Source organism: Anabrus simplex, chromosome 2, assembly GCF_040414725.1.
Source record: "Anabrus simplex isolate iqAnaSimp1 chromosome 2, ASM4041472v1, whole genome shotgun sequence".
Lineage (NCBI taxonomy): Eukaryota > Metazoa > Arthropoda > Insecta > Orthoptera > Tettigoniidae > Anabrus > Anabrus simplex.
Genome location: NC_090266.1, coordinates 663543855 through 663571667, shown reverse-complemented (window position 1 = coordinate 663571667; position 27813 = coordinate 663543855). Strand labels below are relative to the sequence as shown.

General features: G+C 39.1%; 1 protein-coding gene across 1 annotated transcript in view; it reads right to left on the bottom strand.

Annotated features, from left to right (window-relative positions):
• Positions 1-389: 389 nt before the first annotated feature.
• LOC136864337 (uncharacterized protein KIAA2013 homolog) overlaps positions 390-27813 on the bottom strand; it is a 299319-nt gene continuing 271895 nt past the window's right edge. The window contains exons 11-12 of the mRNA XM_068226239.1: positions 19234-19358; positions 390-8133 (exon numbers count right to left, since the gene is read on the bottom strand). Of these exons, the coding sequence (XP_068082340.1) occupies positions 7898-8133; positions 19234-19358 (361 nt within the window). The 3' untranslated portion in view covers positions 390-7897. The remainder of the gene's footprint in view (positions 8134-19233; positions 19359-27813) is intronic.

Genomic DNA, 27813 nt, shown 5'->3' with positions numbered 1-27813 from the left:
GATCCTTCATTTCCTAGTTTGAGTGTACTTAATGGTTAGTGTTCTCCCACCTCAGGGAGTATCTAGAGTCTCATTACTTATTACTATTAATTATTAACTATTGTCGTCAAGCCATAAGTTTGAAGACTGGCACCAAAGGGATATTGTTTATGAAGAAAGAAATTAGTGCGTATTTATTTATATTCAAATTAAGATGATCCGGCACGGCACATATCTAAAACCTTCAGCATAGAAGTCAAGCAATTCAACCAACAATGCTATACAGCCTATTAATATCAAACCTTCTGCTGTTTGTTGATGCTTTTGTGAGAGAGAGAGAGAGAGAGAGGGAGGGAGAGAGAGAGAGAGAGAGAGAGAGAGAGAGATTGATTGATTGATTGATTGATTGATTGATTGATTGATTGATCAATAAGCATAAAAGAATGACACACCCTGCAGCCAGGACCCAATTTCATGAGTAAGGTGAAGGTTCACCAATTCCAGTTTAATAGGTATTACTTAATTTGCAAGTCTTTCTAATTTGAAAACTTCTGTGATGAATTTGATCCATTTAATATAACATTTTCTCACAGGTAGCATATAATGATACAAACTGTCAAAGATATGAGGAAATACAACTTATTTTACTAAAACAATATTAAATAATCAAGCTAATCTGACATTCATATCAGACCATGTACCAAACAACATTGTTTATTTGACCATCAAAAAGAATACTTCTCCCTTTGAAAATCTTTAAAATATCAGTGTGAAAATCTTAAAATTTCATCCGAGCAGTGGGCAATATCCAATTGCTATACTAAACTTGCGTAATCTTGTAAAGTACAAACTTTCTTTATAGAAAATACGCTGGCGGAAAATGAAATCCCAACACTAAGAGGGGAGTTGTACTAGATAAATGAAATTAGGGAGGCCTGTTTGCACTTCTGAAAGATGATGCCTATTCAAATTTGCACGTTAGTTGACGAAGAGTGACGCTAGTAGTACCATTATGACCTTGCAAAGCAATTTTGCATTAATTACGCGCTGTGCACTTTGTGAGCATTAGTCATCATCTGGTGTTGATGTTGTGAGGTAGATGTGAGTCAAACATGCCTTTATGGAGACTTAGAAGGCATATCAGCAGCTTACTGACTTTGAATAAGACTGTGTAATAGGACTATACGAAGGTGGATGTTCTTTCCATGATATTGCAGAAAGACTTTGCACGGATGTATCCACAGTGCATGGGTGTTGGCAACTATGGTTATGAGAAGGTATTCCGGTCGCACACGGGCCACTATGGAGAGGGAAGACCGCCGTATTCACCACATGGCTGTGGTGGATCCTACTGCATCTGCAGCAGCCAATAGAGCTTCAGTTGGCATCAGTGTGACACAGCGAACTGTCACAAATCGATTACTTCAGGAACAGCTCTGAGCAAGACAACCTGTAGCATTCATGCCACTATCTCTGAATCAATGTCACCTACGACTTCAGTTGTGTCAAGCTAGACCTCATTGGAGGGCGGAGTGGAGATCTGTTGTGTTCTCTGATGAGAGCCGTTTCCGTTTTGGTGCCACTGATGGCCATAGGTTGGCAAGGAGGAGGTCAAGTGAGCACTTGGAACCAAGCTGCCTGAGGCGTCGACACATTGGTCCTACACCTGAAGTTATGATCCAGGGAGCTATTTCCTTTGACAGCACGAGCACTCTTGTCGTAATTACAATAAGTTTGACAGTGGTTTTGTACGTCAGACTGGTGATTGAACCGGTTGAGCTGCCATTCATTCGCAGTATTCAAGGGAGTGTTTTCCAACAGGATAATGCTCGTCCTCATATCGCTGCTGTCACCCAACGTGCTTTACAGAGTGTCGACCAGTTGCCTTGGGCTGCGAGATCACCAGACATTTCTCCCATCAAGTACGTATGGGACATTAAGAGACGACAAATCTAGCATCATGCAATACCAGCAATAACCATTGCTGATTTGACTGACCAAGTGCAACAGGCTTGGAACTCCATCCCACAAAACAACGTTCGGCACTTGTACAACAGAATGCACGCATGTTTGCGTGGTTGCATTCAAAATCGTGTCGACTACAGTGGTTATTAATGTACCACCATATCACATGTCTTTTTGCGCATACTTGAACTTTTGACCTGGAAACATTAATCAAATTAATATGTTGCCTGGACAATTGCTTAGCCTAAACTGCATTACTCTAACTAATGTCTTCTTGGTGATGAGATTTCATTTTCTGCCAGTGTATAATAACAAATTCAAATAAATCGTGCATGGAATTTCAATGAAAAAAATCCTTTGGTTCCACCAGTACAGCACATTACACTTGAACTAAGAAAAACCCCCTTGCTCTATTTCAGAGTTCTTTGATGTCATTGATCATGACAAGTTTAAATGTCATCATATAACTTCAGTACTTCTTCATGGTGGATTAGCAGAAATAACGTAATACATGCAAAGTTTCTTTCATTGAAAACATAACAAATGCACAGTACAAACTAGGTTGGTAAAGACTAGAATGGAGCTAACTCAGGACTCACTATCAACCAGTGTTGTGCAGTTTAGGAATGCATCAAGATGGAATGTCAGTTTTGAAATATAAGAGCTGCTTCCTGACATCTGTACTTCAAAACGCACCTAAAACAATGTGGCCTTCCAAACTTCCAAATAAACAGCACACAGACAATTGAAGAGTGTAGGTCAAAAATTCTAAGTAACAACATTTCACCTTTAGTTTGTTTCTTTCTTTCTTCTTTTTTTTCCCCTTACTCCAATGGATTCCATGAACCATCGCCAATTTCTGTGAATGGATTGTAGTCCAAGTAAAGTTTTTGTAGTAGTTTAATATGGCCAACAGATGGCATATGTTGTATGTATAGGGGTTCTCTTTAGGCAAGGGATTTAAGAACCATCAGTGACTCTGCAACATTGTGTTACAAGGGTCAACTTAGCGGCATGCTTGTGCTCAGAAATAAATTCAGTGCTTTCTTTTTTTTTTTTTTTTTTTTTTAACTGGTGTAATTTGTGACAATGGAATGGTCTAAACACAAACAAAAGCCTGGTAAGGCTGGAGAGAGGGATGAACACACAAAAAAAAAACTGCAGGATTTCTGGAGATTATTTAAAGGCAAGAATAGGAAAACACATTCAAGATAAAACACCACCACAAAAAGGAGTACAAACTCTGAGTTAGGTGCTTTCAAAATAAAATAATGAATTTCCTATTAACACATTGGAGACGCCGCTTGTAGAAACTATGGGCAAGCTAATTCATTGCTGCTGACTGAGCTCGGAGGATCTACAGGCACGATTTCACTGTAGCTAAAAAATTGTAGCTGCCATTTCAGCGAGCTGTGACTTCACTAGGATACTGTTGAATGGTCCTATAAGCATAAAATATACTAGATATGAGCATAAGTCGAGAGCTCTTCTTTCAAGGCATTGATAACACAGCCTCGTTCCTACATAACCTAAGGCTGCATCGTTGACTCTCAGCTGTGAAATGGGCGGGAAATTATGTACGGTACACGTGGACAGGAAGAGTGTGTGTTCGGGAGGCAGGCTTGTTTGTGTAATTCTTGTGAATATTTACCATGTCTAATTCAAGTGTACGAAATTTTGACAACAAATCCATAATGGATGTTCTTATGGAAGACACGACTTCTGAAAATGAGGATGAGGATAACAATTACACACTAAGTAAACATGATGATTCATGCGCTTCAGGCGAGTAAATGTAGAAAATGAACTAATTTCAAATTGGTATGAAGTGTAACATAGTTTTATATCGCTTCCTTGAAGTGGGTTCTTACCGCTTCCTAAAAATGTTGGTGTTTCCCATGTACCTGCAGCAACTCGATGCAACACCATCGTCAAACAACGGACAGTGGGAATGCAAACTGCTGGCTGTGAACAAGGGTACCGGTGTCATTTGACCACAAAGTCAGATTTCAAAATATCAACCGACCTGGCATCCATAGCTGCATCAGATTTCTTTTTCATTTGTAAAACGTATTATTCATAAATTTATATTTAAAAATTGCTGAACTATTATGATAATTAAACTCATTTTTGTGTAGAAGAAAGTGTGATCTTTCTATGTATTCCAAAAGTTGTTATAATCATGGCTTACCCTAGCATTGGAAAATTTTCAAAAAAACCTTAAAAATCCTGCGATTTCTGGAGGGTAGCACATGCAAAATATGGCCGCCTCCAATATGTTAACAAGTGTATGTCTAGGTCTGTCTGTTTTATAAAATTGTGTTAAATATGTGGGTATCAGAAAATGAAATATTAACAGTACTATCTTCTTACTTGCAGGTTATCTCCAAATGCAAGTATGGTTGTAATAGACTGACTGTTAATGTTGATTATTCATCAGTTCAAGAACACTATTGGCATCCAGTGTATGTGCCTCATCATACGGGCACTTGAGGCTCTTACTCAGTCTTTACTAACGGTACGGAACATAGGGCCTCGATAAAATTTCTCCAGCTTGTTCTATCTGCCACCAATGCTGTCACCTCCCTCCATGTCTTGTTAACTCCAGCAATCTCTCCTTGTCCTGCGACTGCCTTGTGGATTCCAGCTCAATGCCTGCCTTGTGATACTTTCTTGTGGTCTTCTCAGGGTGTGCCCAATCCATCTCCATTCTTTTCTCATTATCTGTTCCTGTATGGGACTTTGACTTGTGGCCTCCCAAAGGTCTCTGAGATGGTCTTTGCCCACCATATTCTCATAATGTACCTCAAACACAGATTTATAAAAGTCTGTAACCTTGTGGTAATGTCTTTGTTCACTTTCCAGGTCTCACTTCCATACAGTAACACAGATTTAACATTTAAGTTGAATATCCTTAGCTTTGTTTTTATATGAATGGGAGGGGATCTCCATACTGATCGTAACTGTGCAAAAGCTCCTTTGGCTTTATTTATACGACTCGCTACCTCTCTAAAAGCACCACCATCCTGGCTTACCATGCTTCCTAAATATCAAAATTCCTTTTCCCTTTCTATATCCATTCCATCTAGTCAAGCTAGAATTGTTATGATGGTCTATGCACATTTCCTTGCTCTTTTTGTTACTAATCTTTAAGCCTACTTTTTTAGCTTCTATTTTTAAGTTATTCACTTTTATTTGCATGTCCCAAAAACATTCTGCAAGAAGACAGATCATCCACATAATCCTCCAGTTCTTCCATCGGTTATTTAATCCCCACTGAATGCCACGCTTTCTATTCGTTGCCTCTCTCAGCATACAATCCAGTGTCACGATAAACAAGATTGGCAAACAGATATCCTTGTCTTACTCCAGATTTTACAGCAAAATGTTCAGACAGCTTCCCTTTATGTTCTACTTGATAAGTATATCCATCATACATTGCCTGTGTAAGACGGACTATCTTTTGTGGAATTTCGAACTTTTCCATAGCCTTCCACATTTTCCTCCGTTTGACAGAATCAAAGGCCTTTTCAAAATCAATGAAAAGTATATATAGTGATGTCTGATACTCAGCAAATTGTTCAATGATTAGCTTCAGTGTGTTAATCTGATCCACAGTAGACCAACCTTCTCTGAAACCTGCCTGTTCTTGACATAGTCTCCCGTCAACGGCTATGCTTATTCTGTTTAGTATGACTCTTGACATCACTATTCCCCCATATGAGAGCAACGTTATTCTCCTCCAGTTATTCTTCCATTCCGCAGGAAGATGTTCTTCGTTTCATATTAGTGTTAGAAGTGGCTCCATGATTTCTGCTGTTAAATCTGGATCTACCTTTAGGGCTTCTGGGATAATGTTATCTACACCTGGTGCTGGCAAGGCACTAGGTGTAACGGTACTTGGATCGTTATAAATGTACTATTTCATATTTACATATCATTTCTTACAAATGTATTGTAATATTACATTTGTTCATCTTTATGATACTTTGAGCTAAGTACTGTATTAAGGTATGCCTTGTATCAATATGAAGGCAACATATGTAATAAAATGGTTTTTCCCTGTCCTGAATTCTCAATATTTTTTTTTTGCTTAGATCTCTTAACCCTATTACTGTAAGTTAACGGTATTGTTACCCATTTCTGGTGTGAAGACTGTCAGGGTAACAATATATCGGCATCCACTGATAGCTTGGATAAGTTCTACATTTTTTGTTAAACGGCACAAGCATGCTACTCACAAAATTTCGACCTTAATTTATTCATACAGTTTGCCTACAGTACTAGTTTGGTTTAAATGAATTGTTATAGAGTATCATAGGTAAATAAAATCTTCGTGGGAGTATATTTACATTATGGCTGCACCGTTATCTAGCTAAATGATGGTGATATTATCAAGTACAGACAACTATAACAGCACAAATTATTCAGTGGTAAGTTAATGTAATTACCTTTATTTTTTAATTTGATTAATAATATTTCTTAATTATCAACACAATATCTTATGATTATTCTTCTGCTTTTCTTTTTTTAAACATTAAATGTGGTTTTTTTTTTCATACCTAATACACCTTGATACGTGTACCATTAGTGGCGCGACACACGTCGGCACACCTCTCTCCAGGTGTTTTGTGGCAATGTAGATGTAACTGTTGTGAAAGCTGCTCGGTTGTTGTATTTAAATTATAAAACTGCATTTAACTAGTGAATTTTTAATTAAGTAAGCATCCCAACACACAGCTGGTCTGCGAGATAAGTGTCCCATTTGTCTCCCGTCTTTGAAAGCCAGGCAGCTCAGACGGCTGTGCAGCACAGCACGCGTCCCACTAGTTGTCTTTTATGCTTGTATACATAGATTTTTTTGGCTGGAGTATCAACTGCGACCAAGTGACAATGTTCCCGTGCACTTTTCAGTCAAGAAATAGCACAGATACCTTCGGAAAACTGGCACTTTGCTTTCGATGTTGGTCCACAACACCATGCGAGAAGAGAGGGGAGGGGAATGTTCAATACAGATTCGGCGCCAGTCATACCACTAATAAAGCGAATATCGAGGTGTATTAGGTATGTAAAGAAACATTTTGAGTTCTCTACTTGTAGAACCAAACCTCCAATGATATTAATTTTTATTTTATTATACACATTCACACCAGACACCCTGTATATCTTTTTATAGTTACATTTTCTTTTGCATAAAAGTATTTTTCAATTACTTTTGCTCAACCTCATATGAGATATGGCCATAAACTCTCTTTTTCCTATACTTATCTATGCTCTGTCTGATCTTTCTCATCACATCTATGAATGTGTAGATGTTACAAATCTTTAGAAAATTTTATAGGAAATGGCTGATAGGCTTCAACAACTCCATTCGGAAAGATCTGACAGCAAGAGGGTTAAACACTTACACTCTTCAATTATCATTTTCATTGTAATTTTGGTACTTCCAAAAATTATGTCTTCATGGATAGGTAGACAGGAGATATAAAGATGATTTAAAACATGTGAAAATTATAGAAGGCAGTTTTATGAAATCAAAAAAGTATTCTATCATCAACTACCAGCATCACAAGTCATAAACATACTAGACACTTGGTTCCAGATTACAAATTCTACTTATTCTTATTTTACATCCCTCTCTGGCTATCCATAGCACTGGTAGGCATATATTCTGACTAGTCCAACAGAGAATTCAGTATTCCTTTCAAAATCGAAACAACACTGACAAGTGTCAGAAGTTCACTCTTCTAGTAGTATCCTTATATAGTTAGCCTGACAACTGATCAAATGACTGTCATTACAGGTACAAAGAAACCTCACAAACACATTTATTGAATTTAATTCAAATGCAGTCTTCCTCTGGTATCTAGCCTGTTTCCAGTATAGAACTGAATGACAGAATTCAGCCACTGACAAAGTCCATTTGGTCTAAAGACCCAACATCTCCAGCTTTCTAAAGCTTTCCATATCTACTGCGATATTTTTCTTGAGGACTATGGTATTCACTGTTACCATATTTATTGCGGTACTTTTCTGGAGAGCCACAGTATTCATTATAAATTAGTTTGAATAGGAACATATGAAACAAAACAATAAGAACACAAATAGAAACCCAAAATAAAGCGGGAAGACCTCCAAGATGATGCCCGTGCTTATGGAGAGCAATTACATGGTGTTCATGAGCAGGAGCTGCAACAGAAAAAAATAACAAACTTTCATTTACTTATACACTACAGAGGGAAAAACTGTCTGCACTATTAAACTACACCAAGGCAAGAAAAATCTTTAGGAGTAATGCATAACAAATTGTACACAGATATGTCCAGCAGGCAACCAAGACATCAAATGTTTTCGGTGATGCAAGGATGGAAAAGGAGTAGGTATGGGAACGTAGTGACCATGGCCTTAATTAAGGTACAGTTTGAATTTGGATAGTTTGAGTTTGAATAGGAACAGATGAAACAAAACAATAATTGCCTGGTGTGAAAATGGGAAACCATAGAAAACCATTTTTAACCACAGGTTAAGATTTTGGCTGTAGTAAAACAGAAGCTGACACCTATGGGATGATATGGATGGAATATGTATCTGTGGATTAAGAGAAGTGAACTATGACAGCATTTGCTCAGTGGGGAAACCAAGTGTTTATCAGCTCCAGAGTGTAGGTCAAACAGCTGCCTTCTCAGCTAATCAACAATGACTGCAATGCTATGATATTTCTATGATATCTCAACTTGGATTGATGTTACGGTCATTTTAACACATTGCGGACCGGTCCCGAGAAAACTCGTGTTTGCCTAGCCGAGCGTTGCGGACCGGTCCCGAGTTATCTCGTGTTAGCAGCAGACCCAGCAGACTGAACTTTAGTGCTATCTTTTGAGATATACGAGAACTATTTGGAGGTCAAGGGTGATAGAACTCTGTTACGTATGGTTCTACACAATCGATAGTCGCATTTGTTTTCGAGTATTCTTCATATCGTAGATTTTCTTTGCATTTCTTGACAACATGTTTACAAAGTTCGAAGAGCCATGCAAGATGGCAGCGCCTAGCGATCGCACGTGTTTACACAAAGATGAAATTATTCGCGAATTATGTACTGATACAGGCTCCGAATATTAAGTGATGCTGAGTATTTAGAGTTCGACGATGAAATATCTTCTAACGGAAATGTTTCAAGTGATGACGAGGCAAGGTGTGGAACTCACGTAGCGCAGAACGAGTCGTAAGTTATATTTGTGTTACGGGTGTAAATATTCTAAATATTGTAAATAATGCAGTGTTTTATGACGACTGGGTTATGGACAACAGTGAACCTAGGTTAGAGGATTTTGAAGATGCTCCTGGTATAAAGGTATGGCCTAATGAATCTGGAAACATAGGACAAGTAGCAGGACTTATGCTTGGTGAGGAATTTTTTCAGTATGTAGCTGAAAAGACAAACTTACACTATGAGCAGAAATCACATTCTCATAACTTATTCCCTAAAACACTAAAGTGGACTAATGTCACTAGCAGGGATATTAAAATATCAATCCTCTGTGTATATTGATACGGCGGGTGAAGAAATCATGTCTGAAAGATTACTGGCCAACCGATCCCCTAATAAAAAGACCAATATTTCCGAAAACTATGAGCCGAAATAGATTTCAAGAAATACCCTGCATTTCAACAATTATTCAGGAAGGCCAATAGAAAAATACACAATAGTCCTTCAAAAGCTATTGAAGTTCTGACAGTTTATTTGTATGCATGCACTCCAGCTTAGAGGTAGTTAGAAAGTGGCCGGGAACAGGGCTGTGCATGGGGCGAACGGCACCCGGTCCGCAATGTGTTAATTTTTAGCTGAGGACTAAAGTATAACGAGAATTCTTGTGGAAAGTAACAACAAAATTCCTGTTGAGAACTTGTACCTGGTCATCACTGTAAAACTCAATTACCAGAGCTCATAACATCCTAATTACGAATAAAGACTTTCACATTCCATCCTGCTCTTGTAGCATTGTGATACAATACTGTTTCCTTTCTCCTCTGGGATCAAAAAAGAGCAGAACGAAAGTGGCAGTACTCTTCCAAACTGTCTGCATCCTCCTCTATTATGCTGAGGAATGTCAGATCTTTGAAAACTATATTCTTAATTTTACATACAAGAGTGCCAAACCTGAAGGCAGTTAATAAGACATTCAGTATGATTCCAACAAAATTTAACACAACACTCATAAAATTATAATCCTGATATGTCATTTATATCTACCAATATCTGTCAGATCAAATATTTAGTTCTTTAAACTGAGGATAATACCAACAAGCAATATGGTACTGTTAACATTGGTAAAATTGTTAGAAATGTGCAATAAAATTTAAACTCAACTAACAGAAATGTTGTTTGCTTTATGTCCCACTAGCTACAATTTTTTTTATGGTTTTCAGAGATCCAAAGGTGCCAGTATTTTGCCCCGAGGCTGACGTATTTAAGCAGCTTAAAACACTACCGGACTGAGCCAGGATTGAACCTGCCTAGTTGGCCTCAGAAGGCCAGTGCTCTACTGCCTGAGCTATTAAAACAACCAAATTGGACACCCGAGAAAGGTCACTTTTCAGACATTTTGTATTTTTCCATGAAGATACATTAAAATGACTGTAACCCCCACCTACATTAGGAGTTATATTATCTTTTTAACCAAGTTTGGTGTCTCTGCTTTGGCTAATGGTCTATTTTTTTGCCCCGGTCTTATTATCGTGACTGACCCAGCATACTGTATCTGCACTACTGTCTCTCTCTCTTTACCTTCCCTTTCTCTGACATCACCAGAAGATGTGAACCACATAATAATAAAGTAAGAACAAACTCATTTTTTCATCCCGAATCCCGATTAACAGAGTCGCTAGCGCACGCTGGCTTCTCTCGCTTGTAGGACGATTTCCGTCCCGAATTCCCAGCTGTAAAGCACACACGCTGCTGTAGTGAGCAAGAAACACGATACACTCGCCAAATAAAGCATCAAATAAATATGCTTGAAAATTACACCAGCACATAAGAATTTATTCTAGGGGAAGATTATTGGCCATACTTGAGGTTATATTGGTCAAAAATAGGAAGAAGGAAAAATAAATCGGAAAATCAGAAGACGAGTTACAAAACGGAAAGTTTCCGGGTAAATCAGAAGGGTTGACAGGTATGTAACCCCTATGAAAGCTATATTGCACTGTGCCTCTTTTAGTGTGAGTATGCTGTGTGTTGCCAGATGACCTACATGTGACTAGGTATGATATTACCTCCTTTAAACAGCTCTTTAGGTTATTAGGGCATGTATAAACATCATAACATGCATGTTACCTATGATTATAGTTTCAAATATAACTGTTACAGATGGTAACAGAGTTTGTTCCCAAGTATCAAAAATTCGCTACATGACCAGACAAGACTTAATGAGATAAAAGGAAGTTCGTTGCAACTCGAAGAAATGTATATTTCAACAACTGGGGAGAAAAGAATCAGTTCCATGATATAGTTCCTAATTCACTACTTAGTGGCAGCCTGGTATCTGAGGGCAGCAACCAGGCTTTTTGTGAAGGGCAACTATTTGTTGTCAACAAAACACCACTGCAACAATGTACATGTACCTAGAAAGTTGCTGCTCTACTGCACCTGGGCAACGTACGCTTCTGGTACACCATGGGAATGGAGAGAATGCAATATTAACTCATGTGCGATCCGATCCAATGTCTTTTCCAGATCCCAAAAGGCTAGATATTTCTCCAGCAGCACGAATAGCATCTGTTGTTGCTCAGCCTTCCACAAAGCCACACGAGTTCAGTGAGATAGTAACAATGCTCCACAGACGGGCATCAATAACACACATTAAGATCTTCAGTGTGTAGCACAGGAGATGTATAGGAGGTCAGCTGGCACAGTCAATGGCATCACCTTTACCTTTCCATATGGCCAGTTTGCCAGAATCTGCTTGTCCTTGAAACATTTACTGAAAAAACCCGCTAGGAATTCTGCTCTGCGTTGTTTGATCCTTTTCCGTATTACAACAAGAATTTCGTTGGGTCCAGGGCTTTGGACTGGATCAAGTGTGGGAATAAGTGGATGTGTGAACTCTTTATTGCAGATGGTACCAAAGTAATTCTTCCAATGCTTGAGAATATCTGGTGGACTTTGCAGGATCTTCCCATTTTCATCTTTGATGTGTAACTGTTGGACAGAATGTTTCACCTATATAGACTGCAGAGTGCTTGCAGGATACAGTAATCATTTTCTTAAATCAGAGGTACAAATACCCTGGATGCCTAGTCACAACTGTTATCACTGCAAATGATGTGAAGTGAAGACAGCCATTGAAAGCGGCACGAGTTCTTAAAATACAACCAGAGTGAAGAACTGAAGTATTTTTCTGATGAAATACTGTTATGGTTTATTGTGTGTTGCAATCTTGATGTCAGTCTCAAAGAACCTTTAGAGCAGGCATGTTAAACTGACAAGCCCAAACTGGGATGAATGATGTGGATGTAAGATCTGAAATGCGTCAGTAACACTTATTATTAGAAATACATAGTTTGCTAGTAAGGAGAACCAACCATCTGTCTTATTAATGTTTTCTTCCAGATATCTGATATCTCTTTTCCATCACCAACTCCTCTATTTCGGAAGAAACATTATTTGTCGTGGAAGAATTTAAGACTAAGCAAGACTGTCAGTCTGAATCTAGAAGGAAACTTATTTCCTTCGATTAATGAGAACAGTTGCCCACACTACTAGGTACTTTCCGAACATAGAAATAATTTCACATGCGAATCTCCGAGTTTCTACAAATCACTCTGAATGTTATATAAAGGAGACTAGATTCAGTGTTGTGATTTATAATCAGTAATCACTGTGTAGCTCTGTGTGCTGAAAAGTTATCGAGTAGTTCATTTGAAAATACCGAGATCGTGGTTGAGTCATCTACAGTTCACCAGGTGTGTCCAACTCGCAGCTCTTAATAATATTTGTGAATCATATCATACAGTAATTTGTTTTTTATTTGGAATAGGATGAACCCACAAGAGGACACTTTACCAAAAGTCTAATTAACAGTTCGTGCTGAGGTTATGTAAAGTGGAAGCCTTTACCCTCCACTCCTCTAAGAGCATTCCTGGCCTGTATGGAGATGGCATGGCTTTGGTTTGCTAATAAACTGTTTCCAACAATGGCATTTGCAAACTTTTACTTATACACAAAAAAGAACGAAACCATTACTTATGGTACCTACTAATCATGCATTCGATCTGCTGTCACCATGCATTGTTTTAACATGCAGTAGTCTTCGCATCTTTAAAAGCAGAGTGACGGCCAGATCTTTTTTTTTTTTTTTTTTTTTTTTTGCTAGTGGCTTTACGTTGCACCGACACAGACAGGTCTTATGGAGACGATGGGATAGGAATGGCCTAGGAGTTGGAAGGAAGCGGCCGTGGCTTTAATTAAGGTACAGCCCCAGCATTTGCCTGGTGTGAAAATGGGAAACCACGGAAAACCATCTTCAGGGCCGCCGACAGTGGGATTCAAACCCACTATCTCCCGGATGCAAGCTCACAGCCGCGCGCCCCTAACCGCATGGCCAACTAGCCCGGTACCAGATGCTTTATGATCTTTAGGTTGGTAAAATTAGTACAAATTAAAAATACCATAGCTTTAGTTTGCAGTTGTCAGTTTCATTGAGAAGATTGTTAAGAGTCATCTGTTCTGTGATTTTTTCTGTGATTTAAAAAAAAGAAAATGGTATTAATTAAGGGTTCTGAATGTAAAAGAAAACTTTCAGACAAGGTCAGGTTATTTCAAATGAAATAGACAAATCAATATCTTTTACCAAAGTAAACAACAAAGCAGTGTGTTTATTTTGTAATGAAATATCTTTGGTGTAAAAGGAATATAACAAAGGAACATTACAACACAAATACACTGACTGACAGAGCAAATGCAACACCAAGGAGGAGTGGTTCGAAAGGGATGAAAGTTGGGGAAAAAACAGAGACGGCACGGACGAATAATTGATGTTTATTTCAAACCGATATGCAGGTTACACAATGCGCACGGCATCGACTCAGTAGGATGTAGGACCACCGCGAGCGGCGATGCACGCAGAAACACGTCGAGGTACAGAGTCAATAAGAGTGCGGATGGTGTCCTGAGGGATGGTTCTCCATTCTCTGTCAACCATTTGCCACAGTTGGTCGTCCGTACGAGGCTGGGGCAGAGTTTGCAAACGGCGTCCAATGAGATCCCACACGTGTTCGATTGGTGAGAGATCCGGAGAGTACGCTGGCCACGGAAGCATCTGTACACCTCGTAGAGCCTGTTGGGAGATGCGAGCAGTGTGTGGGCGGGCATTATCCTGCTGAAACAGAGCATTGGGCAGCCCCTGAAGGTACGGGAGTGCCACCGGCCGCAGCACATGCTGCACGTAGCGGTGGGCATTTAACGTGCCTTGAATACACACTAGAGGTGACGTGGAATCATACGTAATAGCGCCCCAAACCATGAGCGCTCCACAGTTACTGCTGGATTTGACCTTTCTCCACGCCGACGCCACACTCGTCTGCGGTGACTATCACTGACAGAACAGAAGCGTGACTCATCGGAGAACACGACGTTCCGCCATTCCCTCATCCAAGTCGCTCTAGCCCGGCACCATGCCAGGCGTGCACGTCTATGCTGTGGAGTCAATTGTAGTCTTCTGAGCGGGCGCCGGGAGTGCAGGCCTCCTTCAACCAATCGACGGTAAATTGTTCTGGTCGATATTGGAACAGCCAGGGTGTCTTGCACATGCTGAAGAATGGCGGTTGACGTGGCGTGCGGGGCTGCCACCGCTTGGCGGCGGATGCGCCGATCCTCGCGTGCTGACGTCACTCGGGCTGCGCCTGGACCCCTCGCACGTGCCACATGTCCCTGCGCCAACCATCTTCGCCACAGGCGCTGCACCGTGGACACATCCCTATGGGTATCGGCTGCGATTTGACGAAGCGACCAACCTGCCCTTCTCAGCCCGATCACCATACCCCTCGTAAAGTCGTCTGTCTGCTGGAAATGCCTCCGTTGACGGCGGCCTGGCATTCTTAGCTATACACGTGTCCTGTGGCACATGACAACACGTTCTACAATGACTGTCGGCTGAGAAATCACGGTACGAAGTGGGCCATTCGCCAACGCCGTGTCCCATTTATCGTTCGCTACGTGCGCAGCACAGCGGCGCATTTCACATCATGAGCATACCTCAGTGACGTCAGTCTACCCTGCAATTGGCATAAAGTTCTGACCACTCCTTCTTGGTGTTGCATTTGCTCTGTCAGTCAGTGTACATACCCTTCATATTAATTTAAAAACCAATTTTGAAAACACATAGAACCAGAACTTAAAACAAAACTTTGGGGATATCAGATTTATGTGGAATCCAAACCACAGGAACATGAGGTCTCATTTCAATAATCCCACATGCATTGACCGGGATTTGAACCATGACTGCCTTGACAAGAAATCGGTAACTTTGTCAGTCAGCTATCGCACCCCGCATAGTAAACTGAACTATCTTGTCAGGAAATAAGCAACAATCTCACTGCATTTTTCAACAAATTTTCTGCCTGAAAATGGGTGAGATATCTTTGTGCATGACTGACTGTGGAAGATCCTGCCTCAGTGAGGTGGTATTTGAATGTGCTCGGACAAGTCAGCCTTGTGTTGGTAAGATTCACCGGCATGTCAAAGATCTCCCATTGGACAAAATCCTGGTATCTTGGTGCCTCACAAAACTGTGAAAGTAGTTAGCAGGATGTAAAATCAATAACATTATTATTTAATTAAGTTAATATTTTATATTAACCTTATCTATTTCTGTAGTTCATCTTTTATACATATATTATATACTGGTACTAATTAATAAATTGAACCACAAAGCCCATGGGCCAATTCACTTTATTGGCAGGGGCCCATTATAACAAATTCAAAAAAAAAAAAGAAGACATGCCTAATCAAAATGGAATCCTCGAGTACCAGTAATAAATTAAACCCTCAAACCTATTGGTAATATCTTATTCACAAAAAATATGATATTTAAGGAGAATGATGACAAAATTCTATCCTGAAATAAGCTGATAAGAGGAAGGAAAAAAAAAAAATTTTAACCCCTTAAGCGGGGAGCTCGCTATACACCGGCTCACTCCCATGTGGGGAGCGTTTTCCCTGATTGAAAAAAATATTTAATTACTTGATTAAAAACAATCTTAGACTAAAATGAGCTATTGAAGGGCCCTAAGAGAAATATTTACTTGAATATAATGTATTTAATTGTTGAAAAATCCTATTATTTTAATTTTTCAATACTTTGTGCAAGAACATACTAAGTGCTTTCACACTGTAATATCGAGGTTGCTTCTTCCTAATAGCAAAGCTCTGGTTTTCGTTTATACAGTGACTTTTACCTGAATATTTTAGGTAGTTTACTAACGATCTCTGCCTGGAAGTATATGTTTCTGTATATGTAAATTGTAGCTTTACAAAGTTTACATGTACATAAAAGATTTACAATGGAATAAATTATAATACTCACAAAATTTTCTGTTGTGTTGGTTAGAGCTTTTGAGGGATCAAGTTTATATACCTACAAATCATAAGTGACACACACGGACTATATTACTCTACACTACAGGTAATATTTACAGCATTTACAGTCTGAACCGTGTTACACCTTTTACAGCCGTTCATTAGGATACACACGGAAACAGATCATGTTATATAAATTGTCTCGGCTTCGCATATTTTTTATGATTCCATTCCGAAACGCGATTGTTTTCTTGGTATGTATGGATGGTTCACATCAATTGACACTTTGCCATTAGGGGTATAAGCTTCCAAAAATTTTGCCAACAGATGGACAAATACTGGATTTATCTTGTATATTTTGAGAGGAATTTGTCCATTATTCACCTCATTGTCAGAGATATGTAAAATGCTGTGGGGGAAATATAATAATAATAATAATAATAATAATAATAATAATAATAATAATAATAATAATAATAATAATAATAATAATAATATTGGCTTTACGTCCCACTAACTACTTTTACGACTTTCAGAAAAGCTGAGGTGCCGAAATTTATTCACGCAGAAGTTCTTTTGCATGCCAGTAAATCTACTGACAAGAGCCTGATGTATTTGAGCACCTTCAAATACCACCAGTCTGAGCCAGAATCGAACCTGCCAAGTTGGGGTCAGAAGGCCGGCCAGCGCCTCAACCGTCTGGGCCACGCAGCCTGGTGAGAAAAAATATCTTCTGTGTTATCAGTTCATAGAAGATCGGCGTAGTGAACAATTTATTGTGAGAAATATAGTGTCCTAATTTAGGTTTCTGTACAATCCTCTGCGGCAACAGTATGGCCATTAAAAGCTTTAGTTCGTCCTTATTTGTTATGACCCAGTCTTGATCTTGAATCCTTCGTTTCATCTTCTAAACTGGCTTTTATGTGCGATTTCTTGCTGGGCATCATTTGTCTGTTCAGCTACGTTCTTGCATATCTCGTCATAAAAAAGTAATTAAAATATTTTTCTCGGTTTTATTTTCCCTAAAAACTCTCCCTTTACATCACGATGGAACTTTGGATCAATTCGGGACCTTCTTTGTCCATTTTCAATATAAATTGATGAAGAACTAGCACTGGTTGGACTGTAATCAACTGGAATCAAACACGTGTTGTCTTTTTCACGACTGCTGAATATTCGCATCAGCTGCGCCCGAACCCTGTACATTCAAGCCTGGGGTACATATTCCAGGTAAGTTCCTGTCACGAATTCCCCTTTGGCAGAACTTACTTCACTATGATCACTATCCTCCCCACTAAATTCCAACATTTCGTTTATCATGGCCAGTAAATTATCTTCCCCTAAAGGTGGAGGCCGGTAATTCCTTTTAGATATTTTAGCGGGAAAAAGTTAAGAAAAAAAGATCAAATAGAACCCTGGTCTCTGCAGTTTGGATGGAAATCATGAATTGTGCCTGTATTATGGATGCGTGCGATAATAAATGTTGTGTAACTCGTGGTAAATGCACACTCCAATCGTGAAGGAAGAACACCAGACTGGGGATAATAAATCAGGTTACAGTTCTAAAATGTCATCAGAGAGGTCCACTTAGTATCATAATCTCCAGAAATCTCTTCTACAGCAATATTATTTCATCCAAGGAACGATTAGGCGATGAGCTAAAGCTTCTGCGTGAGGCTATTGGGTTTTAGGTCGTTTTTGCCAGATGTAAGTTGCGTTCTTTATGATGCAACTCGTGGATAACACATTGGTATTGAAAGAACATAGTTGAAAAATTCACATCCGAGGGCAGACTCATCCAGAATGTGCTGATGAAAAAGAAATAAAACTCTGCAGGCAGGCAACTGAGAAAAAAAATTTCAATCAGTGGATATATCCGCGTTCCCCGCCGCATCGCCACCGAACGGGTTAATACAAATTTTTCAACATGTTATTTTGCAGAATGTCTGTCACTTTAGACTATCCGTTATACTGAAGGAGCAAGAGAATTTATGTAGGCAAAAATGAGAGATTTCAGCGATGGTATTCCAGCGTGAAAGTAGTAAATTCTTGTGAAAAGTGAGCAAAAGTGACTTCGGTTTCTTCTTTCACTGACCGATTCAATTAGAGATGCTCCTGTTTGACAATCTGCCAAAATTCAGTATGACTACGAAAAGCTAAAATACCATTTCTCCTCCCTTCATTACCAGGATATGAAATATTAGAGTGCATACTATTGGTACACAAAAAAAAAGATTCATACCTGAAAGTTTGCTTCATGGGGACTAATATGTCATTCTCTCAGATATTTTAAATAAAATGAATGCATATTACAGCACATAGTAGTCTATTCATAGTTTTACATGACCTGCTGACCAGTCAACTTGTTTACCTTCCCTAGTGCTAGAGTCACCAACTCCTGCCCCAGATTTCTTTTATTTGATAAGGGACCTAAATATTCTATACTGAAACAGGTGGGACCTAGATTGTACTACTTGTATTTAGTCTACTTTCCTTGTACAACATTTTTTTTTTTTTTTTTGCTAGGGGCTTTACGTCGCACCGACACAGATAGGTCTTATGGCGACGATGGGATAGGAAAGGCCTAGGAGTTGGAAGGAAGCGGCCGTGGCCTTAATTAAGGTACAGCCCCAGCATTTGTACAACATTTAAATACCAGTTGGTCTCTTAGCTTGCTTGCTCTTTGTCTCTCAAAAACATTAGATATTTACCTTCTGCAACTTCCTTCACATGAATTGCGTGTCTCAAGTCTTCCATGTGCTGGGTATCATGTGTAATATACAAGATGGCAGTGACAGGATCAGTCAGCTTTACTGGGAACTGCTTCTTCATTGGGCTGCAAACATATTTCAAATTTAGTATTTTGTAAAAATATCTCAAAGGTTGGAGGGTGAAATGCTACAGGAGGCAGAGGCAGGTAATTTTAGGAGCAGGATGAGAACAGTTCGTTTGCAATGCACTTCTATGACAAGCTCTTTAATGCAAGAAAGATGTGTGAATATGTTGTACAGAACAAGTGTTGCCATGGCAAAATGCAGAGACATGACTGGGGCAAAAAAATAGTGTAGTTAGCCAAGAAGTATGGTCCAGTACACTACTACCGTTTGTTAATTACAGGTTATCAAAGTTGGAGAATGTGCATCATGTTGTGTTGCCTCAAGCATGCCGATGGAAGTCACATGGAGCAACTACTATGGTGTTTCCTGTCTGGCTCAGCGCTGACCCTGTTACACAATGACCATTCCTAAAGTCTGCCTGTAGACTGCAGTACAAAAATGTTCTCTACACAGCCACTATTTCCACGTACACTTAAATTGCGTATGTTACGAGTCATGAAGGGATTTTAAGGTGCAGCACCTTTCCAAAAATATAGCCATTTTCAAACAATGGGTTGGGATATACAAAGTGGTACCATATCTGAAGTACTTAATTATTGTTTACATGAAGGAGCTATACCAGATGAATGGAGAGTTGCTACAGTAGCCCCTGTGTATAAAGGAAAGGATGATAAACAGAAAGCTGAAAATTGCAGACCAGTCAGTTTGACATGCATTGCATGTAAGTTTTGCGCAAGCATTCTTTCTGATTATATTATTTAACGTCAATTAGACATATTTGCAAAATTAATGAACAATGAAAACCTACAGCCTGTTTTCCAGTCTTTGACCAGGTCAGGGATGTAATGAATGAAACAGATATAGGCTAATTAGCATTGCAAAATTAATAACTGGCTCAATAGAAGGCAGTTCAGGTTTAGGAAAGGTTATTCCACTGAAGTTCAACTTGTAGGATTCCAGCAGGATATAGCAGATATCTTGGATTCAGGAGGTCTAATTGACTGTATCGTGAATTACCTATCTAAGGTATCTGACAGGGTAGATCATGAGCGACTACTGGCAAAAATGAGTGCAACTGGACTAGACAAAAGAGTAACTGAATGGGTGGCTATATTTCTAGAAAATAGAACTCAGAGAATTAGCGTAGCCATAGCATCTGACCTTGTAATTATTAAGGGAGGAATTCCTCAAGGCAGTATTATAGGACCTTTATGTTTTCTTATATATATATATATATACATTATATGAGTAAAGAAGTGGAGTCGGAGATAAAGCTTTTTGCGGATGATGTTATTCTGTATAGGGTAATAAATAAGTTGCAAAATTGTGAGCAACTGCTAAAATGACATCTATAATGTTGTGAGACGGACAGTAGGCAATGGTACGATGATAAATAGGGTTAAAAGTCAGGTTGTGAGTTTCACACATAGGAAAGTCCTCTCAGTTTTAATTACTACTTTGACAGGATTAAAGTTTTATACGGGGATCATTGTAAGTACCTATATGTTAATATAAGGAAAGATTTGCATTGGGGTAATCACATAAATGGGATTGTAAATAAAGGGTGCAGATCTCAGCACAGCGTTTAGGGGTTGTAGTAAGGATGTAAAGAAGAAGGACATATAAGTCTCTGGTAAGGCCCCAAAGAGAGTATGGTTCCAGTGTATGGGACCCTCACCAGGATTACTTGGTTCAAGAACTGGAAAAAAATCTAACAAAAAGCAGCTCGATTTGTTCTGGACGATTTCTGACAAAAGAGTAGTGTTGCAAAAGAGTTGCAAAGTTTAGACTGGGAAGACTTGGGAGAAAGGAGACAAGCTGCGTGACTAAGGGGTATGTAAAAACTAAGAAACAATGTTAGGTTTTGGTCCACCCCATCAATACACATCACCTTACAAGTGAAAACTATTTAATATATGCAAAAGATATATATATATGCTTGGAAATAGTATTGGTACTAAGTCCACATCAGAATATTTACAAACTTTAACTTGTATGGAATTTTCTTTCAAAACTGAGCTATTCTGGTAGAAGAAATCTGAAGCCTTATGAGATGCCTGTCATATGACAAAGATCAGCGCTGCATGACCACCATAATCATGGCTTAAATCTTATGAATATTCCATTTAAAAAAAAGACAAAGTCTGGAAAGAAAGAGATATAAAAATTAATGTGTTTAATACATACATACATACATACATACATACATACATACATACATACATACATACATACATACATACATACCGTACATTATCATTATAGACTGTTATGCCTTTCAGCATTCAGTCTGCAAGCCTCTGTGAATTTACTAAACGTCGCCACAATCCTCGATTTGCAACTAGTGTTGTGGCCTCATTTAGTTCTATACCTCTTATCTTTAAATCGTTAGAAACCGAGTCTAACCATCGTCGTCTTGGTCTACCTCTACTTCTCTTACCCTCCATAACAGAGTCCATTATTCTCCTAGGTAACCTATGCTCCTTCATTCGCTTCACATGACCCCACCACCGAAGCCGGTTTATGCGTACAGCTTCATCCATCGAGTTAATTCCTAAATGAGCCTTTATCTCCTCATTCTGAGTACCCTCCTCCCATTGTTCCCACCCGTTTGTACCAGCAATCATTCTTGTTACTTTCATGTCTGTTATTTCTAACTTATGAATAAGATATCCTGATTCCACCCAGCTTTCGCTCCTGTAAATCAAAGTTTGTCTGGAAACAGACCGAGTAAAGATAGTTTCGTCTGGGAGCTGACTTCCTTCTTACAGAATACTGTTGATCGCAACTGCGAGCTCACTGCATTAGCTTTACTACACCTTGATTCAATCTCACTTTACTATATTACCATCCTGGGAGAACACACAACCTAAATACTTGAAATTATCGACCTGTTCTAGCTTTGTATCACCAATCTGACATTCAATTCTATTGAATTTCTTACCTACTGACATCAATTTAGTCTTCGAGAGGCTAATTTTCATACCATACTCATTGCACCTATTTTCAAGTTCCAAGATATTAGACTGCAGGCTTTCCACACAATCTGCCATTAAGACCAAGTCGTCAGCATAGGCCAGACTGCTCACTACATTTCCACTATAACTGAATCCCTCCCTTCCATTTTATATCTTTCAGCAAATGAACCATGTAAACTACGAACACCAAAGGTGAAAGACTGCAGCCTTGCCTAATCCCTGTAAGTACCCTGAACCAAGAACTCATTCTACCATCAATTCTCACTGAAGCCCAATTGTCAACATAAATGCCTTTGATTGATTTTAATAATCTACCTTTAATTCCATAGTCCCCCAGTATAGCGAACATCTTTTCCCCCGGCACCCTGTCATATGCTTTCTCTAGATCTACGAAACATAAACACAACTGCCTATTCCTCTTGTAGCATTTTTCAATTACCTGGCGCATACTGAAAATCTGATCCTGACAGCCTCTCTGTGGTCTGAAACCACACTGGTTTTAATTCAACTTCCTCTCAATGACTGGTCGCAACCTCCCTTCCAAGATGTCAGTGAATACTTTGCCTGGTATACTAATCAATGAGATAAATCGATAGTTGTTGCAATCCTTCCTGTTCCCTTGCTTATAGATAGGTGCAATTACTGCTTTTGTCCAATCTGAAGCTACCTTACCAACACTCCACGCTAATTTTACTACTCTATGAAGCCATTTCATCCCTGCCTTCCCACTATACTTCACCATTTCAGGTCTAATTTCATCTATTCCTGCTGCTTTATGACAATGGAGTTTATTTACCATTCTTTCCACTTCCTCAAGCGTAATTTCACCAACATCATTTTCCTCCTCCCCATGAGCTTGGCTGTTCGCAACACCACCAGGAAGATTTCCTTTTACATTGAGAAGATATTCAAAATATTCCCTCCACCTCTCCAGTGATTCCCTGGGAACTATTATGAGTTCACCTGACTTACTCAAAACACTGTTCATTTCCTTTGTCCCTCCCTTCCTAAGATTCTTTATTTCTGTCCAGAAAGGTTTCACTGTTGCTTGACCTAGCCTTTTCAGATTATTACCAAAATCTTCCCAAGACTTCATTTTGGATTCAACAACTATTTGTTTCACTCTGTTTCTTTCATCTACGTACAAATCCCTGTCTGCCTCGGCCCTTGTTTGGAGCCATTTCTGATAAGCCTTCTTTTTATGTTTACAAGCTGCTCTCACTTCATCATTCCACTAAGATGTTTGCTCTTTCCCATCTTTACACACAATTGTTCCTAGGCATTCCCTTGCTGTATCTACTACAGCATCCCTGTATGCCACCCACTCACTTTCTATATCCTGAACCTGCTTACTGTCAACTGTTCGAAATTTCTCACTAATCATATCCATGTACTTTTGTCTAATTTCCTCGTCCTGGAGATTTTCTACCCTACTTTGTTTGCAGACAGATTTCACTTTCTCTACCCTAGGCCTAGAGATACTTAGTTCACTACAGATCAGATAGTGGTCTGTATCATGGAAAAATACCCGGAAATCTCGTACATTCCTAACGGATTTCCTGAATTCGAAGTTGGTTAAGATATAGTCTATTATGGATCTGGTACCACTAGCCTCCCATGTGTAGCGGTGAATAGCCTTATGCTTGAAGAATGTATTCATAACTGCTAAATCCATACTAGCACAGAAGTCCAGCAAACGCTTCCCATTCCCATTAGCTTCCATATCTTCCCCACATTTACCAATCACCCTTCCGTATCCTTCAGTTCTATTCCCAACTCTTGCATTGAAATTGCCCATTAGCACTATTCTATCCTTGCTGTTGACACTGATCACGATGTCACTCAATGCTTCATAAAACTCGTCAACTTCATCCTCATGTGCACCCTCACATGGTGAATACACCGAGACAATTCTCGTCCTAATTCTTCCAACTGCCAAATCTACCCATATCATTCGCTGGTTTACGTGCCTAACAGAAACTATGTTGCGTGCAATGGTATTCCTGATAAAGAGCCCTACCCCAGACTCTGCCCTTCCCTTTCTAACACCCGTAAAGTACACTTTATAATCTCCTATCTCTTCCTCGTTATCTCCCCTTACCCGAATATCACTTACTCCTAGCAGATGCATCCTCTTTGCTGACTCAGCCAGTACTACTTTCTTTCTTCTATAAGCCCCATTAATATTGATAGCTCCCCATCGAATTCCATTTCGTTCGCCAAGTTGTTTCCAAGGAGTCCCTCGCCTGTCAAATGGGAGTGGGACTCCGGTACTCCCATAGGTCCGAGGCTTGCTTAAAATGTTCTGAGCTTGGTAAATTCATGAACCAGGATGCTACCCTACTTGCACACAGTCCAAGTGAGGATCTCTCCTTTAACAGGTTGTGGACCACCGGTGAATTGTATAGTCCTAGCCGCCTGAGCACAAGGAGGGCCATGACTCAGAATATGTTCGAGATGCCCACTCCCATTCCATAGCAACTGGTACCCCGACTCTCTGGACTACTTACTCGGCCACTCAGCCGTTGCCCATGGTTCACGAACTAGGACGTGACTACAGTAACCCACACCATAAACCACAAAAACCCTCGAATATCTAAGAAAAGAGATTCCGTCACGAATGTGTGACGTAAAAGCTTATCATCAAATTTGGTGAAACTCCCTATGGCTGGTTTACGACTGAGCCTCGCTCTGACTTGCTTCTCGCCACGCTACCGCACGTGTTATAGAATTTTGTATTAGAGGAGGTGACTTCAAATTATTAATTTCTCGTGATGATAAAAGCGATGGTATCTGTTCATATAACAGATTTTTGTTCTCTTGTACGTTATTTAAATTTTTGTTTGCGTTAATATTTACCTTTATCTCATACAGAAAGAGAAAAAGAATTACGATACATACAGAAGATAGCCATTATGAATGGGGTCAGTGTTAATACCATTAATAAAATTATAAGTAAAGTAAAAAGAAAGAACAACATAAGATTAACAAAAGAGTATTCCAAGAGTTCAAAATACGCGAATTTTACTTTCACAAACCTAGGGATTTTTCAAATCACAAAATTATTATTATTTTTTTTTGATAGTTGTTTTACGTCGCACCGACACAGATAGGTCTTACGGCGACGATGGGACAGGAAAGGGCTAGGAGTGGGAAGGAAGCGGCCGTGGCCTTAATTAAGGTACAGCCCCAGCATTTGCCTGGTGTGAAAATGGGAAACCACGGAAAATCATTTTCAGGGCTGCCGACAGTGGGGTTCGAACCTACTATCTCCCGAATACTGGATACTGGCCGCACTTAAGCGACTGCAGCTATCGAGCTCGGTCAAAATTATTTAAGAAACATGACTGTAAAGTCTCAATTTCAACTAAGAACAATAATGGCCATATATTTTATAACCATAATCGTGTAAATTACAATAAAGAGGATTTCTTAGATTCAGGAATCTATAAACTAAAGTGTGATCAATAATTCGTCATGTATGTGGGGCAAACAGGTAGGAGTTTCAAACTAGATATCTCGAACACGTCAATGCCAACAGACACAAGAAGTATTCTGCAATGAGTGTCCAAATGGGAGATACTGGTCACCAACTTACTGACATAAATAAAGACTTGACCATAAAAAAAAAAAAAAAAAAGTGAGCAAAGGGAACCTGATGAGCAATTACGAAAATATTTATATAGGTTTAGACCAGGGTATTAACACAAACAAAAATTTAAATGATGTACAAGAGAACAAAAATCTGTTATATGAACAGATACCATCGCTTTTATCATCACGAAAAATTAATCATTTGAAGTCATCTCCTCTAATACAAACCTCCTGCCCTCCCGCTCCAACTACAGGCCGAGCTATTTCCCCTTCTCCCACTAATAGCACTGTCCCCAGCCCCCTACGACCCCAGCCAAGTTCCGCTGGGTGAAAGAAAGCACAACTATAACACGTGCAGTAGCGTGGCGAGAAGCAAGTCAGAGCGAGGCCCAGTCGTAAACCAGCCATAGGGAATTCCACCAAATTTGATGGTAAGCTTTTACGTCACGCATTCGTGACGGAATCCCTTTTCTTAGATATTCAAGTTAAACCCATTAATTTTTTATCTCTTTCTTTCCAGACCTTGTCTTTTTTTAAACGGAATGTTCATAAGATTTAAGCCATGAATATGGTGGTAATGCAGCGCTGATCTTTGCCATATGACAGGCATCTCATAAGGCTTCAGATTTCTGCTAGCAGAATAGCTCAATTTTGAAAGAAAATTCCATACGAGTTAAAGTTTGTAAATGTTCTGACGTGGACTTGGTACCAATCCTATTTCCGAGGCCAGAATTTCAATCTCCCCAGTCAAAATACTGAAACTACCAGATTCCAACAATGCTTGCAACATTTTCAAGTAAGGTCGTTCATATTTAACACTGAAGAAAGATTGTTTGCAAGAAGTGTTATACTACCTTATTAAATAATGTATGTATTTTGTCTTCAGCGTTTTCTCAACAGTTCATAACGGAACTTCCATTTTAAATTACAGACAGCAACAACGGACATTGTATTCTGTACGAGACGTTATGGCTGGCATGTCATATTTCAGGTTATATTTCAGTTTTAACATTGAAGATAACAGAAGTTTTTGCAAGTGAATACAATTTTGTATAAATAATGTGTATATATGTATATGTATGTGTATATATATATATACATATATATCTCTTTTGCGTATCTCAAATAGTCCTTAAAAAGACATTGGTTCTCCATTTTTTTAAATTTCTAAACAATGAGTTTTGTAATCTACCATGTGATTTTATGGCGGATGAAGTCTCAAATACAGACGAAACATGTCCCAAAAATATGTTTTTATATTAAATAGTTTTCACTTGTAAAATGATTTGTGTTGATTGGGTGGACCAAAACCTAACATTGTTTCTTAGTTTTTACTGTATCAATACGGATCTATACGATGAAGTTCATAAATTGTATTAAGGGGTATGTTCCGAGCTGTCAGTGGAAAGATAGCGTGGAGTGACATTAGTAAACAAATTAGTATGAGTTGTGTCTTTAAAAGTAGGAAAGATCACAGTATGAAGATAAAGTTGGAATTCAAGAGGACAAATTGAGCCAAATATTCATTTATAGGAAGGTGAGTTAGGGATTGGAATAACTTGCCAAGGAAGATGTTCAATAAATTTCCAATTTCTTTGCAATCATTTAAGAAAAGGCTAGGAAAGCAACAGATAGGGAATCTGCCACCTGGGCGACTGCCCTAAATACAGAGCAGTAGTGATTGATTGATTGACTGATTGATTGATCATGCCATTCCTTAATGATTATAGACATTTCTAGAAATGATCATTTGTAGGTTTATGCATTCTGTGTTTCAACTTGCCCTTAAATTAAATTAAATTATTTGCAGTGTCAACCACTTTGTGATGTATATCTCTGTAGGCAAAACTGAGACTGAATATTGCAGCTCTTGTAACACTGA